The sequence below is a fragment of the Pipra filicauda genome, unplaced genomic scaffold, assembly GCF_003945595.2.
Source record: "Pipra filicauda isolate LSUMZ 115617 unplaced genomic scaffold, ASM394559v2 scaffold45_size4122338_pilon, whole genome shotgun sequence".
Lineage (NCBI taxonomy): Eukaryota > Metazoa > Chordata > Aves > Passeriformes > Pipridae > Pipra > Pipra filicauda.
Genome location: NW_024104598.1, coordinates 1,693,516 through 1,709,061, shown reverse-complemented (window position 1 = coordinate 1,709,061; position 15,546 = coordinate 1,693,516). Strand labels below are relative to the sequence as shown.

At 37.5% G+C, this 15,546-nt stretch overlaps 1 protein-coding gene across 9 annotated transcripts in view; it reads right to left on the bottom strand.

Moving 5' to 3' along the window:
- NAV2 (neuron navigator 2) overlaps positions 1-15,546 on the bottom strand; it is a 391,388-nt gene that overhangs the window by 19,167 nt on the left and 356,675 nt on the right. For all 9 annotated transcript variants that reach the window (XM_039385983.1, XM_027732440.2, XM_039385979.1 and 6 more), the window contains 8 exons: positions 10,947-10,999; positions 8,863-8,886; positions 8,669-8,743; positions 4,247-4,330; positions 3,566-3,677; positions 3,115-3,260; positions 854-862; positions 288-460 (listed from right to left, as the gene is read on the bottom strand). In XM_039385983.1, the coding sequence (XP_039241917.1) occupies positions 288-460; positions 854-862; positions 3,115-3,260; positions 3,566-3,677; positions 4,247-4,330; positions 8,669-8,743; positions 8,863-8,886; positions 10,947-10,999 (676 nt within the window). The remainder of the gene's footprint in view (positions 1-287; positions 461-853; positions 863-3,114; positions 3,261-3,565; positions 3,678-4,246; positions 4,331-8,668; positions 8,744-8,862; positions 8,887-10,946; positions 11,000-15,546) is intronic.

The window sequence follows — 15,546 nt, the reverse complement described above, 5'->3', positions numbered from 1 at the left end:
CTCATGGTGAACAGCTGGTTTGAGCAGTGCATGCAGCTGAACAGCGTCGGACTCTTGCAGGGCTCATATAGATGTGAAGAATCTTACACAGAGGAACCAAAGAGGACAGGATGGTGTAGGGTATCTTTTGCCTCTGCTTCTTTCTATACAGAGGTCTAGAGATGTGCTGTCAAGCTAGCATGGAAAAAAATACTGGATCTCTCCAAAAGGATGTCTCCTTTCCTCTACCAATGCAGCAAGATGCCTTCCACTCAATTTTCTGTTTAAAAATTAAAAAAATCACTTACAGAGAATTGGAATGGGAAGCTCTCAGCAATGGTGTTGAAACAGTGGTGTTGTGGTGTGGTAGCTTTGGTGAGGAAGGCAATGAGGAATCAGTCATCTCCTCAATATCTGAATGAGAAGATGCTGACTTGGGAGATTTCTTTTTCCCAAAAGCTTGCTTGAAGGAGCTGCGTAGCTGAAAAAACAAGACCACAACAGTAGGTACATCATTAAGAGTGAAACCAGGCAAAAAAACCCACAGAGTAAAAATTCTAACATGCAAATACTCCAAATGCTACAGCCATACTCACATGTATATTCAGACAGGTGAAAAATAAAAATAGCTTTTTTCCATTTAACTATTTTATGAGATTAATAAGGTCAATAGAGTGGATATGAATACTTCCTATTTTTTAAAAACTATTTGACAGCAAATTCTGTTCAGTGCAACAAGCTTTAAAGCAGTGTTGTAACGACTTGCAGCTGTGCTGGCACATGGCTCAGCCAAGGTTAATGATGCTGAAATGGTTAGTGATGCAAATGGATGGGTTAGCTTTGTATCTCGTAGTTTAAAGTAGGTCTTCCTTACCTCGTTGACCTGCCGGAAGAAGTGCAAGCAAAAGGAAGTGGGGGAAGGAAAAAAGACATGTTTTAACAGATAAAGCCAGTGATAAGGGAAGTTTTGGATTTCTAAGACAAACACAACCACTGATCAACAAAGACTAACAGTTACTTTAAAACCGGAGCCCTGTGTTTTCCAAAACCAGGTGTTTCAAACCACATACGGACATTTTTTGCATTACTTGAGGAAGACACCAGACCCAAACTCTCTTAACTATTTAAATTACATTTTCTCCTTAGCTCAGACAAGAATGCTTTGGCTAACAGCCAAGTTAATAATGTACTTTTGCTTGCAGGAACAGGTATTTCACTATGTGAAAAGACTGCATCTTCTCTACATATCTGCAACTAAACCAACCTTTTGTAGTATGACTGCCATTTTCCAAACAAGAAAAAGAATGATTAGTCATGTAATCAAATTGATGTTATCCCAAAGTTACAATTCAACAGTTCAAGAAGCATTTGGACAATGCCTAAGATATATGGTTTAACTTTTAGGTAGCCCTAAAAGTTAAATCCTTGTGGAATCAGGGTTTGGACTTGATGAGTCTCATGGGTTCCTTCCCACTCAGGATATTCTATGAACACCTTTAAAGGCTATCGCAAATTACACATTGTACACAGGCTAGCTTAATATGAGCTGAAAGCTCTTTTTAAACCAGACAAAGAGAAATGTTGAAAATCTGGTGTTTCAGCTCTGAAAGGGCAGGTGCATTGCTTCCACATATAACATAAAGATCCTGACTGAGAACTTCCTCAGTACTTGTGCAATAAAGAATGTGCGAATCAGATTCAACTTACATATTTTTCTCAGTAAATTACTGTTTTAATTTTCAATCTTCATTTCACAACAGTGATGTACTAATTTTTAATAGCAACATAAAAATACTGCCCTGTTCCTTCTACTTCATGAAAACTTTATTTATTTATCTTTATAATAAGGAGACATTTCCTTAACCTTCTTTAAAAACAGTTATCTGATGAATGAGAAATGTAGGCTGATGTAGGACCATATCCTAGGTTACAATAACAAAAAATAGAACCTAAAGCAAAAATTGAAGCAATGTTTATATTAACAAAGACTTAATGACTACAAAAGGTTTGTGTCACAAACTAGAGTTTCTAGAAATTCAAAAGTTACAGCAATTTACTTTATTTAGTCTCTAACTAACGCACAACCCAGCACAAGAAGAATTTGGAGAAGCTGTTGTTTCCATTCAACCAACTATTTAAGCGGCAGAGTGGAAATGCTTCTGTTGTGAAGGAGCTGGCAGTACCACGAAATACCAAAATGAAAGTACTGAGATAAGAGAAATAAAAACAAGAACCTGCTCAGGAAGCTGTTTCTTACAGTTCAGGATTTTCATCAACATGTCTGAGAGGGTACTGTGCAAATACAAATGAAGTTTTTACCAGCTCTGACCACATTTTGTATCTATACAGATTTATCTGTACACCCAAGAGATCCAGAGAGATTTAAATTCAGTGGGAAGAAAGGGGCGGATTGTTTTATTGGCTACAATAAAGGATCTAGGGACTTCAGTCCAAACTACAATCAGACTAGGTCACTAAGGCAGTTATGGTCTAATTGAAAATGGAGTTTAAGATAATGTACCTTTCCTCCAGTACAGGGTACCTTGTACATAGTACATGATGAGCAAAGAAGGAAAAATAAGGAAAAATCGGAAATGACAGGTAAGTATTGCAAAACCTTGCAAAAGAGATGTCCATCACAATACATTTTTAAAGATTGGCATTTTTTTTGTTGTAGAACTCCATGGTAATGCTCAAAACAGAATTCTTAAGTGTTTAGTATGTTCACTTATAAGAAAGCCAAAATTAAAAAAAAAAGAAAAACAACAAATGCAACAATGATCTCCTCTTGTGGATTTGTTTTACTTTAATGACAGATGTCACATTTTCCTTGAGGGGTTGGACACTGTGTTATTTTTAGCCAGAACTGTTCTTTGACAGCTATTTCTCATTTAAGACTGGCCTTTTGGCTGTTAAGCTAAAATTCAATCCTATGCAGAGTCAACACAACGATATACATCACTTAGGACTCAGTTAAGCATTCAAAAGAGAGTTTACACAGGGTTTAAACAGCACATAGTCCTTGAGCTGACCTGTTGCACGAGGGAAGAAGGAGGAGCTGGGCAGGTAAGATTTCACTGTGCATGTTCTGACAATTCTATATAAACCTCACACAACCTGTTAAAACACACTCACCCAGTTCTTCCTCTTCTTTTTCTTTGAGTCACTCTCGATGTTGCTTCCCACACTGGAGTGACTGGTAGCACTGTTGATACTGGAGACACTGTCTGAGGAGTGCTGCCTCCGGATCCGCAGGTCTGCGGGCTGAGCAGCTCCAGGACCTGAACATGAATGAGAGGTGTTGCCAAAATTATGTAACAAATTTGATATGTGGTATCAACTATGCAATCGTGAAGAAACATTTAGGGAAACAAACACTTTGACAACCACTTATCCTAATGGATGCACTGTGTATTTCAAATCCTTGTTTCTCATGAAGAGATTAAAATCTCAGACTCTTCAAACTCTTCCTTCAACAATTGATCCCAGTGTAAATTACTGGTTACTGGGTAACTCTGATGCTTACATCAGCCATTACCAAGAGGGCTGAGCCCTGCAGTCACTGTACGTGGTGCTTGTGTCTCACCTTTGCAGTTGAGCTCAGGTGTGTTGATGACTCCATTAATGGCAGCCTGAGCAGCAGCATTTTGTTTTTTCAGTAGTTCAATTGTCTTCCTTAACTCGTTCAATTCTGAGTCCTTGAACAAGAAAAAAAACTATATGGTGATCCATGGGAAAATGAAGCTCCAAAGAAGCTGCATTGCAGTCTAAGTGTTGGTAGTTAATAGTGAATTTATGGAATATATATGTACAAGAAGGTGAAAATGAGGTCTGGAATATCTGGGGAAGCACACTCTCAGTGGGGTGCAAAACAGCTTGGGTATTATGATACAAAAAAATGTACACACTCTGTAATGCAGAAATAATGTCTATTCAGGTATAGTGTCCAAAAACCCAATGCTGCCAGTATTTCAAGGATTTTTCTTGGTATTTCTCTTGAACGCGCACATACATGGATGCATTGGGATATAATATATTAGAAAAATATGCAATACTGAAGACTTGTGTCCAAAGCAACAATATAGAGGAATAACCCGATCAGTTGTCACAACATCACAGTGCAGAAAAAGTGCATTTTTTCTAATTTTTGAATTGCATTTTACTCCATCACCAAGACTGTGTTTTTCAAACCCACAAGTATAGAAGGAGCACAAGCAACAATGCTGGGAAGAGAAATTAAGACTTCCCAAACGTTTTTCAAGCTTGCCTTTTGTTCTGCTGTCATCGTCAGGCTCTGCAGTCTGATTGTCATGTTCCCCAGGCTCTGCTCAAAGGCTGCCACCAGGTGAGCCTGAAACGGAACCATAAAGGAGATTTGGTTCCCTTCCCCCAAACAAGAATATTTCTGCAGGTATTTAACCAGTCCACCTTGTGCATCACACTGTTTGTGGTGCAACTGATACGGAGAAAATAACACTGATTAGAAAAGGTCACAAGAGCAGAGCACACCTTATGGAAATTCTTGCCAACAAATTACCAGGAACCATTTAATTGTGGGAAATTAGAAGTGCTAATGCTAACAGACCAATTTCCAAATTTTAGAAAACATACTACTTCAAGTAGCAGTGCACTATAAATGATGCAGTTTTAGACTGTAAACCATGCCCTACTCAGCAGCAGCTGCCACCAAGCACTTCAGGAAACACAGATGTAGCAGCAATGCTGTGACCTGTCTCATCAGCAGGACATTCCGTGGAGGTGGCTCCTCAGTCAGCTGCTACTTCCACTTCTTTGATACCATGATTTCAATAGCCAGGACAGTTACCTCAGACATACTTTAGTTTCAGTTTGAAATTGTCATGTATTTTATAAAACGTGCAATCCTACATCCAGAGCACATCCAGAACAAAAACACCTCCTGGGTTCCTAGAAGTTAAGGTCCTTTGAAGAGCTATATCTCAAAATAATCCAGCTCATATATTTTTCTCAGTTGTTGAAAGCTGCTTAGATCTTGTGATAAATGGAAAAAAACATTTTGCCACTTTGTTGAAACACAAAGACATATTAAATTATTTTTTTAAACATCTCTCAGATTAAGTTAAGACTTTTAAAGGTCCCTTCAGGGACTACACCTTGTCACCTGGAAGTATTCCTGATACCAAAAAGGCATGGAAGGATGTCACTGGTTATCTAAGTATGTCCCTTAGCACTGACATGTAAAGGCAAAGTGGACAGAAGAAAAAGAGACAAATCCATCCATATTTCTAAATATCTCCTGCTGTCCATTTTTGAATTCAAACTTTGACTTTTTATGTGAGCCATTATTAGCATGGATAAGGTTACTTAATGACAGTTTTCAGGTATCCTCACACAATTTAAGTAACTCTTGCCACAAAGCTTTTCACGTAACCTTTAATTCTAAAATCTTTTCCCAAAGATTATAAAAAAAAAAGGACAAAACACCACTCTCAAGTTTTAGGAGGATTCCCTATAAGAATAAAATAAAATATAAAACAGTAAATAAAACATAAAGCAAGTTTTTATATAAAGAAAGGTCAGGCAGAAACTTCCCTCCCACTAAATCATTATTTTCCTTGTGGATATTTAAGGCAAAAGGATGCTGGAAGTCACAGAGGTAAAGGTTGTCACTGTGCTACCCCAACAGGAGAACAGATACTTTATCAGCTGATAGATCTGCATCTAATTCAAAGACTTCTCCAATATTTGAGTGCACCTTGCTCGCAACCAAGGTCAACACGCAGCATATAATCCAAAATTCCTGGCACCAATTACCCCTTTTTCCTTTCCCAAGAAGCATGGAGAATCCAATGCCAATTATATAAAAAACATCAACTAGATGTCGAAAATGACTGAGAAGTAAAAGGAAGGAAAAGTAGATTGAGAAGATGGAAAAGAACTTGATAGAAGGAAACTGTATATCTAGTGGCATGACATGGCACTGCTCAATAGCTATACGTGGATATGAACACATAACTGAACACAGGCATAGTTCAATATCTATTTGTCTCAACAGCCATAGTAATCTATACTAACCATTGAAAACAATGTTTAATTTATCTATTAAAAGTAATTCTATTCACCCAATGACAAGTAAAACTGTGTGAAATCTTTCCAAGCGGAAAGATTTATATTTTATATTTTCTCACCTAAATATATACAGAATGGCAAAACCTTTCACAGAGCTATTCCAGACTTATTCAGCAGCAGCACACAGATGACTTATCCTAAATAACTGTTCTCACATTCACAATGAAAACAAACATGAGCAGTACAATAACACGGGGATGTGCAGCCCTCATTCCCATCAGCCCCTATGAAAATAAGCAGAGCTGAGACTGTGAGAAAATGGCAAAAAGTAATTTAAAACCTCACACTACATATGTAGGAGAACCTAAATATTTATTTTAAAAACACAGAGTGCACAGGTTCTGTTTGGGAGGATGAACAGGGGACAACAAATCTGATATTCAGGAATCCTCAGCAATACTTTGAAAAAGCAAAAAATAAACGGGCAAGCAGGTTGCATGGATTGAAAACAGGATACAAACCCTTAATGCTTTGACCTGAGCCTTAAACAATAGTTGCTCTTTCAAAACTGGATCTTGAAACTATTCCTATCTTAAAATTGTTCAGTGGACTATGGAAAAAATATCTTCCCTTTCTCGTTGGAGCAAAATATTTTCAAATTCTTGCCCTTGATGGCTTGAGAAGCATCGAAAGCTGAAGTATCTATGTAAGGAAATTCAGGGAAAAAATTATTAAATTAAAGAGATTAATTTGAACTGCCTGACTTAAAAGCATTTTATTAAAGGAATGGTGTGTAAAGGAAATGTCCACAAAGCAGCATCTTAACTAACAGTATTACTCTTAACGTTTTGGGGGGTAGACTTTGTCTTTTATATGGAAAAAGAGGTGGCTAGAGACAGAAATTTATTAGTAGGACAGTTATAGCAACATCTCCGCAGTAGACTGTTGCCAATTTATAAAGCAAATAAGGGGCAGGTCCAAATGTAAGAAGTTTAAATAGCATGAATAAAACACTATGAAATTTTAGTAAAGTGAACAAAGCAAAAATGGAATATTATCAAAATAATAAATGATGCTCATTTAAAAAAAAAGAAAAAAGAAAAAAAAGCCAACAAAACCCCACAAAACCCAAAATGACCCAAAACCAAACAAAAATGTACAGCAGCACATGTTAAAAACTATTCTTCATGAAGAGAGTGGTAGTAACCACATACAAATTCCTGGGCAAATTAACAGCAGCTGGGCCAGGCAGTGAGTAGCCTGTGCTGCTCACTACTCTTGGAGACAGGCCTGTGTTGAGTATCAGCCTATTGACCCCAAACACTGCGTGAAGGGGAATGCAATAAAGCCAAGGCAGAATCACATAAGCTGCTCAGCTGACAAGTTCTTTGTTTGAAGGACACAAGCTGTGCTATTTAACAATATGGTTAAAACTATATGCAAGAGAATCTGGTCCTGCTTTCTCACATGTAAAAGAAGCTTCTGCATGAAAACCAACTGATGTATCCATCCCCTTTGTATTTGAAAGGCAAATATAAGATTTAATTTTTGGAAGACTTTTAAATTGTTTTCTTTTCCTCTTGGGACAGTGACTAAGTAATTTCATGCAGTCAAAGCCCTTTTATTTGGCTTCTCTATTAACTGTGTTCTTGGTTTGCCAGTTCCATTTTCAAGCTGGAGGAAGCACTGTGATGCCTGCAATGAACAGCACAGTAGATTTCCCCTTGAGCCCTTCTTGTGATAGGTGTTACTGCTCAAGTGAAACGTGTCCTTTACTGCCCCAAGTTTTGTATTCCACCTATTCAGAGAGCTGGTGGACAGGAATGTCCTCTCCAGCAACATATGTTCTAATGTTTATTCATTCCCATAAACCAGATCTGATCTGCTGACTGTTCATCTGCAGCTTATTTACTCTAGAATTGCTTATTTTTCTTGCAAGCTTCTGTGTTTCAGATTTCTGCTATCTGTGACTACAGCATGGATCACACAAATAAACCCGCTCAGGGTCATACAGTATTGCCTCAACACCTCCTGGCTTCCAAACATTTTTTTCCAAGTGTCTTAAATTACTTATCCCTCAAATTCCTCGAAGGAACAAGCAAAAATACTGTCTACACTGGTTAAAAATCAGCTATGTCCACTCCTTAGGGTTAACTTTTTAACCCAAAGCCCTTTATGCCACTATTACCTCTCACACCATTAACCCACACCTTTATGCAACAGAAAAATATAATGCATTTCAATCCGAGTTTCTATCAATTTTTACTCCTACCAATTATAATCTTTATCTGTAACTCATTCCATCCAAATGTCAAAGCAAGACACTATTTATAAAAAAAGACCCTGTCTTCAATGATTTTCTCAGGATCTAAAGATGGCTTACATATATATAAAAAGCCAAATTAATATTATAATTCAGTATTTAAAGAAAGGCATAGGATAAGTTAGTAGGACAAAGGATGTTATTTTTGTATATATTTTTGCATATATAACACATATATGCAGTTATTTTTTTAAACACATTGTTAATGTGAACTGAATGTTATACACATGAAAACTTTTTGTTGCTTAAAAAGATTGGATGGCAATTTGTGCACTAAATGCATTTTCCATTTATGTTTGTTCTCAGAGTTGTACTCACATTGGCCGTCAACTGAGTTGTCAGAGCTGATACTTTTTCTTGGGAAGCATCCAATTCTCTTCGAAGTTTCCGAATCTGTATGTTTTAAGAGAGCACTTTACTGCATTGTAATAAGGACAAATACAACAGCAAGACACACAGTGCAGAGTGCCTTAGCAGAACATTTATGCTTGTCAAAAAGGATGTGCTCTTACCTCTGACTGGCATTTCTCTTCAGGCTGTAAAATAAAAGAAAGGAAATACGTGAGGATATTACAACATAACCAGCCTGACAAATTTATGCAAATTTTCAATTTTTTTTTTTTGCATTTCAATAACTCTAATGTGAGTTCCTTATTTTGCATTCCCACATCCATATTCAATCTAAGATAATCTCTTAATTTATTTACTCTCAAACAAAAAGAAAACAGGTTGCTGGTGTAGTACTTCCTCCTGGAGGAAGGAATCTGGGCTCCACCTTCCAGCCTGCTGACCAGAGCACCTCTGAGCCTGAATCCTGGAATGCTGAAGTCCTGTCTCTGTGCATAAGGACGGCATGAGGCTCTGAAGAACCAGGACTGCCACAGAACATGGCTGATCCCAGGGAATTCCCTTTGTCCCATGCTCAGCTCTGCGTGGGAAAGAGATCATGTTTTGGCATTCCAAAATGACATGGGAAAAAAAAAATTCCTTCCACTTGGGTACTGCTTAGGCACTGTGGGGATGGAAAAGTGAGGACACGCTACTAGTTCTGAGAGGATGCCAAGTGGATGTACTGACTATCTGTTGTGGTCTTCATGATAAAATTGTGGCTACTATGGCTCATTTCTAACCAAAGTTATCAGTTAAAGAGAACTATACAGTATAAAGTTCCACACTCCACTGTTCTTATGCAAACATGGCCACTATCAGCCACCAGGAAAATTACACCCATCCAACCACACTATTAGGGGCCACTCATGCCTGGGCAGCGAGCACAGAAAACAGAAGCTCTGAGTACTCTCCTTGTGGCTCCCATGGTTATGAACAGCAGCCCAGAGAAAAAGGTCTCTTTTCCAGCCTTCCAATCCCTTATTTGTTTTGGATTTTTATGGACCTTGCTTGAGGCAAGGCCAATAACGAAAAGTGGTATTTTAAATTTATTATTGAGGTCTTAATGCCATGTTACACATATGGCTTGTTATCAGTGAAACATATATGTAAAATAATGCTAAATAACACTATGCTGGCTTGACAGACTTCATAGACTATTACAGATGATCTTCCAAGAGAACAGTCTTCCATATATTCCTGTATTACATATGCCCAAATTCAGCTGTGGATGCATGGTAAGTGCATCATACTTGCATAAGAATTTGAATTTGAAGATCCTGTTCAATTACCACATATTTCAGAAGGAATTATTATCCACTGATTTTTAAAAGGCTTGTGCCTTAAGAAAACACCAAAACAGTGATCCCAGCCTGCCAGGATTACAGAGAAACCATTAATTGGCTACTTGGATATTAACAGCAGTGAAGCCACTGGGAACTAACCACTGGTACCAAATATTTCTGTACAGTCTTGTGTGGGCTGGAACCTTCCAAGCCCCTGGGTCACTGTAGTGAAACCCCAACTAGGCAGGTAAGAGCCAGGTAAGACAGAGCCTGGATGCTGCAGCCTCACCTTCCAGCTACAGCACAGGTAAAGCCTTAAATTACAAGGTCTTTTGTAGTGGATGTTTAAATGGAAAATCCTTCGTGGGACTATTAGAAGAAAATAAGCAAAGGCAACATGCATTTAAAAAAACCCCTGTATTTTCAAACTTCAGTAAGCCTTATTTTAGGATCAGATAACCTAAATGAATGCATACTTGTGGAGAAAATATTACTGGCATAATGAACAAAATGACCTCTTTAGATTTATTAATATCTGTGCGTTAAAAAGTATCCTCAAAACTTCTTTAGTAGCAGATCATTGATATAAGGATGGAATTACTTCATTCAGCAAAATTTGGGATACTTAAGGTAATGAAGATCCAATCTCCTCAAATCTACTGAGGTCCTTCATAGCAAAACCTACTTAGCACAGTGTAAAATACTGACTCAAAAAATCAATGGCTGCTTTGAGGTCATTAAAGTCTGTGTTTAATGAGGATACTGCTAAATATCCACAGGCATCTTTATGAACTTCTTTCCTAGACAGTATTCAGAAGGAAGTGCTTTTTTTTCTCCTCCTTAAATGGCAAAATTAGCACAATAAGACCAGTCAGTTCAATAATTTTGATTAATAAATAAACTGTTCATTTCATTATACTCACTGTCGAATAAATAGATGAAGTACTGGAGACCAAAGAGAGAGAAGAACCATGCACTAAAGGGAAGAAAATAAACACAATGAATATAAATGCACTAATCACAGAGTGGAATCATCATAAATCATCCACTGTCAACCACCAACCTACTGAAGAAATACTTCCACAAATTTCATCATCCATCATAAACTTAATTACATTACTGCACCAATAACCATACGGTTTGAAGAATACATGGCCAGGTGATACAATCCATAAACTTGGTAAAGCTGTTTTAAAATTTTAATAATACTTGGGTTTTTTGGGGAAAATGAGGTGTGGTCGAGAAAGTAAAAAAAAAGTTTTGATGAAAATTTGTTCAGAAATAAATATTTCTCTGGACAGTTTATCTTAAGATTCTTGCAAAAGGGCTTACTCAAGATCAAAAAAAACCAAATCAAGAAATCAAGTGAAATGCAGAAGAGATTCTTCTCTTTTCCCTCTAGGGTTTTCTGGTCTTTCTTTAAAGCAATGACATTTCTTTGACAAGGCAAAGTTTTTGCTCTCATAGAAAAATTAACAGAGTGAAAACATGGATACAAAGCTTTTCCTGAAAAAGAATCAGTTTCAAGCAATTTTTGCATTTAAATATACATTCGGTAAAAGATATACGGTGATGGACTTCAGATCTACAGAGGTCCCTTCCAACCCTGATTATTCTGTGACTCTCAAGGATGTTACCATCATCCTGACGTTAGGATTTACATATAACATCATTTAATTTTTGATTACACTATTAAAAAAAACCTACCTGAAGCTACTGAAACATGCAAAATTACCTTTCCTTTACTTTTATTTTTAGAAACAAAAAAAAATTAAACTGAAATTCTTATTCAAAATTCAGGATAACTTCATACAAATCACACACAATTGTGTAAAATCACTTTTTCTTTCATCTAAATCCTCCAGTCAAAAAAAAAAGAGTCTAGAAAAGCTGCCATTTTACTCTAATTACCTACTGCAATTCTACATTCATAATAAATGGGTTCTTCTTTCCCACTGACATTATATCCTAAGGCAATGCTGGAAAGAGAAGTAAACAAGGTCTAAGTTGGCTTCTGGAGGAATTTAGGACAATTTAAAAAGCCCACAAGAAAGTATAAAAACCCTCACATCCATTAGTTTTCTCTGGTTAATCACATTTTCAATTAAAATTATCTTTCTAGTTAGATGTTAAGGACTGTGCTGCACTAAGAACACAAAAATAACTAGTGTGAGTCAGACCCAGGGTTTGTCTAATCATGTGCTCCAGCTCTGGCTGCAACCACAGCCCATGTTTATAGAAAAGAATGAAAGGAGGAGGCAGGTACCCGGTGATTATTCCCCAGGTATGTCTTTACACCTTCTGGGAATCAGCAGAGATGGAAACTTCAGAGATGGAAACTACAGTCAGACCATTATTTTTGTCTAGTTGCTGTGACCTCTCTCCCATTAACTTGCTTAACTGCTTCTGAATCCACTGACACATTTGATCTGAAACAAAAAATCTCTTCTGTTCAGAAATTTAATTCCTTGCAGTTCCTTTAGACCTGCTGCTGAATCACTCAGTAAGTTCCTCAAGTGTCTCCACATCCCTGTGATATGAGAAGGAATGGATATCCAACCTCTTTATAATGCAACAAATTACATATTATCATCTCCCTTCAGCCATCATTTTCCAAGCAGTTTCCAAGATTCCTGTTTTAACTTCATTCGTATCACAGTGCCCTGCACTTCAGATCTCCTTTTTGCTTTTCTTTACCTGCATTTTTCCCTTAGGACTGGCTTTTTTAAGACGGAAAGCCCAAAGTGAGGTAATATTACACAAGACCACAAACGGACTCATACAGGGAATATAATATTATTTTCTGGTCTGCCTCTCTATATTCTTTCCTTGTGCATTTTTTACTAATAGATATGTATCCAAAAAAAGATCCATACCAGCTGTCCAGAGAAAAAATAGAAGTCTTCATAATGGATTGGGTCACACACATTTTTGAATTAGCATCAACTGGAATTTTTTGAGACCATGTTGGGATTTTAACAGAGCAAAGAAGACTCAAAATGAAAAAGAGGAAAGAACATATAACTCTGGGACTCATACTCCTGTCTTGTGAAACACCACCGTCACATAGAATCAGACATTCATTTAGGCTGGAAAAGACCTTCAAGATCATCCAGTCCAAATGGATGATCCACTAACTAGTCCAATCCACCAACTAGTCCAATCCACTAACCCAGCACTGCCAAGGCCATCACTAAACCACGTCTCCAAGTCCCACAGCTACACGTCTCTTAAACACCTCCAGGGATGGTGACTCAAGTGCATCACTGGAATGTGTATGATTTCAGATTTCTCGTTTCAAGGACAACTAGGGAGTTAATATTTTTGAGTAATTTCTTTTTAAACTATCTGCAGATGGCTACTTGAAGGCTATTTAATTAGGAGCCTGAAGGCAGTTATGCTCTTGATGAGAGCTCTGGTTTTTTGCATGCATCTGCATGCAGCCTACAAACCCTAATTGTTTTGGAGCTATTACTTTAAAGCACTATAAATGCATATGCAAGCATGTTAGAAAAGAAAGGGTCTAGCCATGATCAACTGCCCAAGGAGCAGAAAGAACAACTGGTATTGCAGTCAGTACCACAAAAAAGAATATAAATTTATATCCCAACAACAATGAATTTAATTATTTTTAATCTCTAAGTATCAGGGTGGAGTCAGTGGCACCTCAGTTCCTGTGAATGACTTTCGGCTGGGGAAATGGGGAAACTGGAGAGCTGAGAGAGCACTCAAGTTTTATGCTGTGGTTTTTTCCCCCCTGAAGTTCTGGATATGTGGAGGCTGCTCCCATTGGCCCCTCCACAGTCCTGAAACCCTTTCTATCAAAAGAGTTATGTACTGCAACGCTGACTAACATTTTGACCTGCATGCTGTGTTGTGAGAGAACATGACTGTAGTTCACATACTTCACACTATAGAAGTAAAAGACAAAAAAACCTTTAAGAATAAATCCTGGCTCTGCTGAAGTTAATGAGAAACCAATGTCTTGTAATCTGATGTGCTAAGAAATAATTAAGAAGTAGTTTAGTAAGCTTTATATAAGACCTGACACTGCCTGATTGTATAAAATCAATTTGTTCATTAACCACAAATTTAATTTCTCTAATACTTTCTAATCTATTCCCTCAAGGTGAAAGTGAATTAGATCCACAGGTCTGAAAGCACAGCACATCTATGCCATATTCAGAACCACTTGTTCACTCAGCATTTGTGATTCCCTGGGAAATAAGCAGGAGCTAATAAGCCTTCTGTACAACCAGGGAAGTGACAGAAGACCTTTCACTTGAAGACAAAAATACAGAGACTACATCTGAACATTCATCCCATCTGGTAAAATATTATTATCCTTTTAGGTGCCAAAAACTGGGGAAAATCTGAAAGGGACCTCTTCAGCATGTCCATTGCAGGTTCAAGTTCCTTCCTTGTATAAAAAAGTGATATTTTTCAACTGCTTTCAAGTCAATTTTTCTTGGACTTCATTTTTATTACTTTTTTTAAATGAACGAAAAGGACTTAGTAGAACATTTCACCTAGCTCTTCTCTTTTAAGTTTGGTTGGTCTTTTTTTTTAAATGGTTCATCCTCAACCATGTAATGCTTATTAAATATTTATCCAAACTAGCCCCTCTCCTGGAACAAGAATTTCTGAATTACAAGAGAGAGTTTAACCTCCAACATGCCAAAAAGAATTTGCTGCAATCTTCAGCACACTTAAAAGACTACGGTTACGCTTTTTTGGAGGATGTCTTCAATAAAACCTGAGTAAGTTTTGCTGTAGTAACTCTTTCAGTAAATCATCCAAGCATAACACAGATGCAGTGACTTAAATTCCTTCAGATTATATTAAGGAACAATTCAGTCAGAGCACTTCTGTTCATCATTGTATGGAATTCAAGTGACTAAGCATCTGGCAATCTTTGTTCATGATCACCCAGCTCTCTGAGAGCAAACAAAGGTTAATTCCCTCAATGACCCAGTTTTCGGACCTACAGCATTATTCTAATAATTTTCAACTTGTAATGAAGATCGTCAGCCATGGACCTCTAAAATACAATTAAATGTAATGAAGTTAGATTGACTAAATTCAGTAACAAAACAATTAATGAATCTTTCCAGAGTCATATCCAATATGCATTTTCTGCTTCTTTCAATGGCAAAAAACTAGTGGAAGAGCCAGTATCTCCAGGAAGGCACTTTGTGGCTCTTAAAGGCCCCTACAAGCAGCGAACTGTGTTTCCCATGCATGCCTGGCTCTTGGGGAGCAGCAACAATGGGGCACAGGTATTAACACTGCTGAGTAAGCACAGGTCTTCAGCAGCAGAGGATAAGAGCCAGCAAAGGCTTGTGTGACCTGTAAAGTACAATCAAGCTACAAATCCTTGCCAGAAAGGAGATTTAAAACTCTAAGAGTTAATATTGATACAGCTTCCTATGACCCGCTCCCAGAGCTCACTCTGAGCTTGACTTCTTAAAGTGCAGCACTTGAGGATTTTAATGTGTGCTCACAGCTGCTCCTGCTACATCC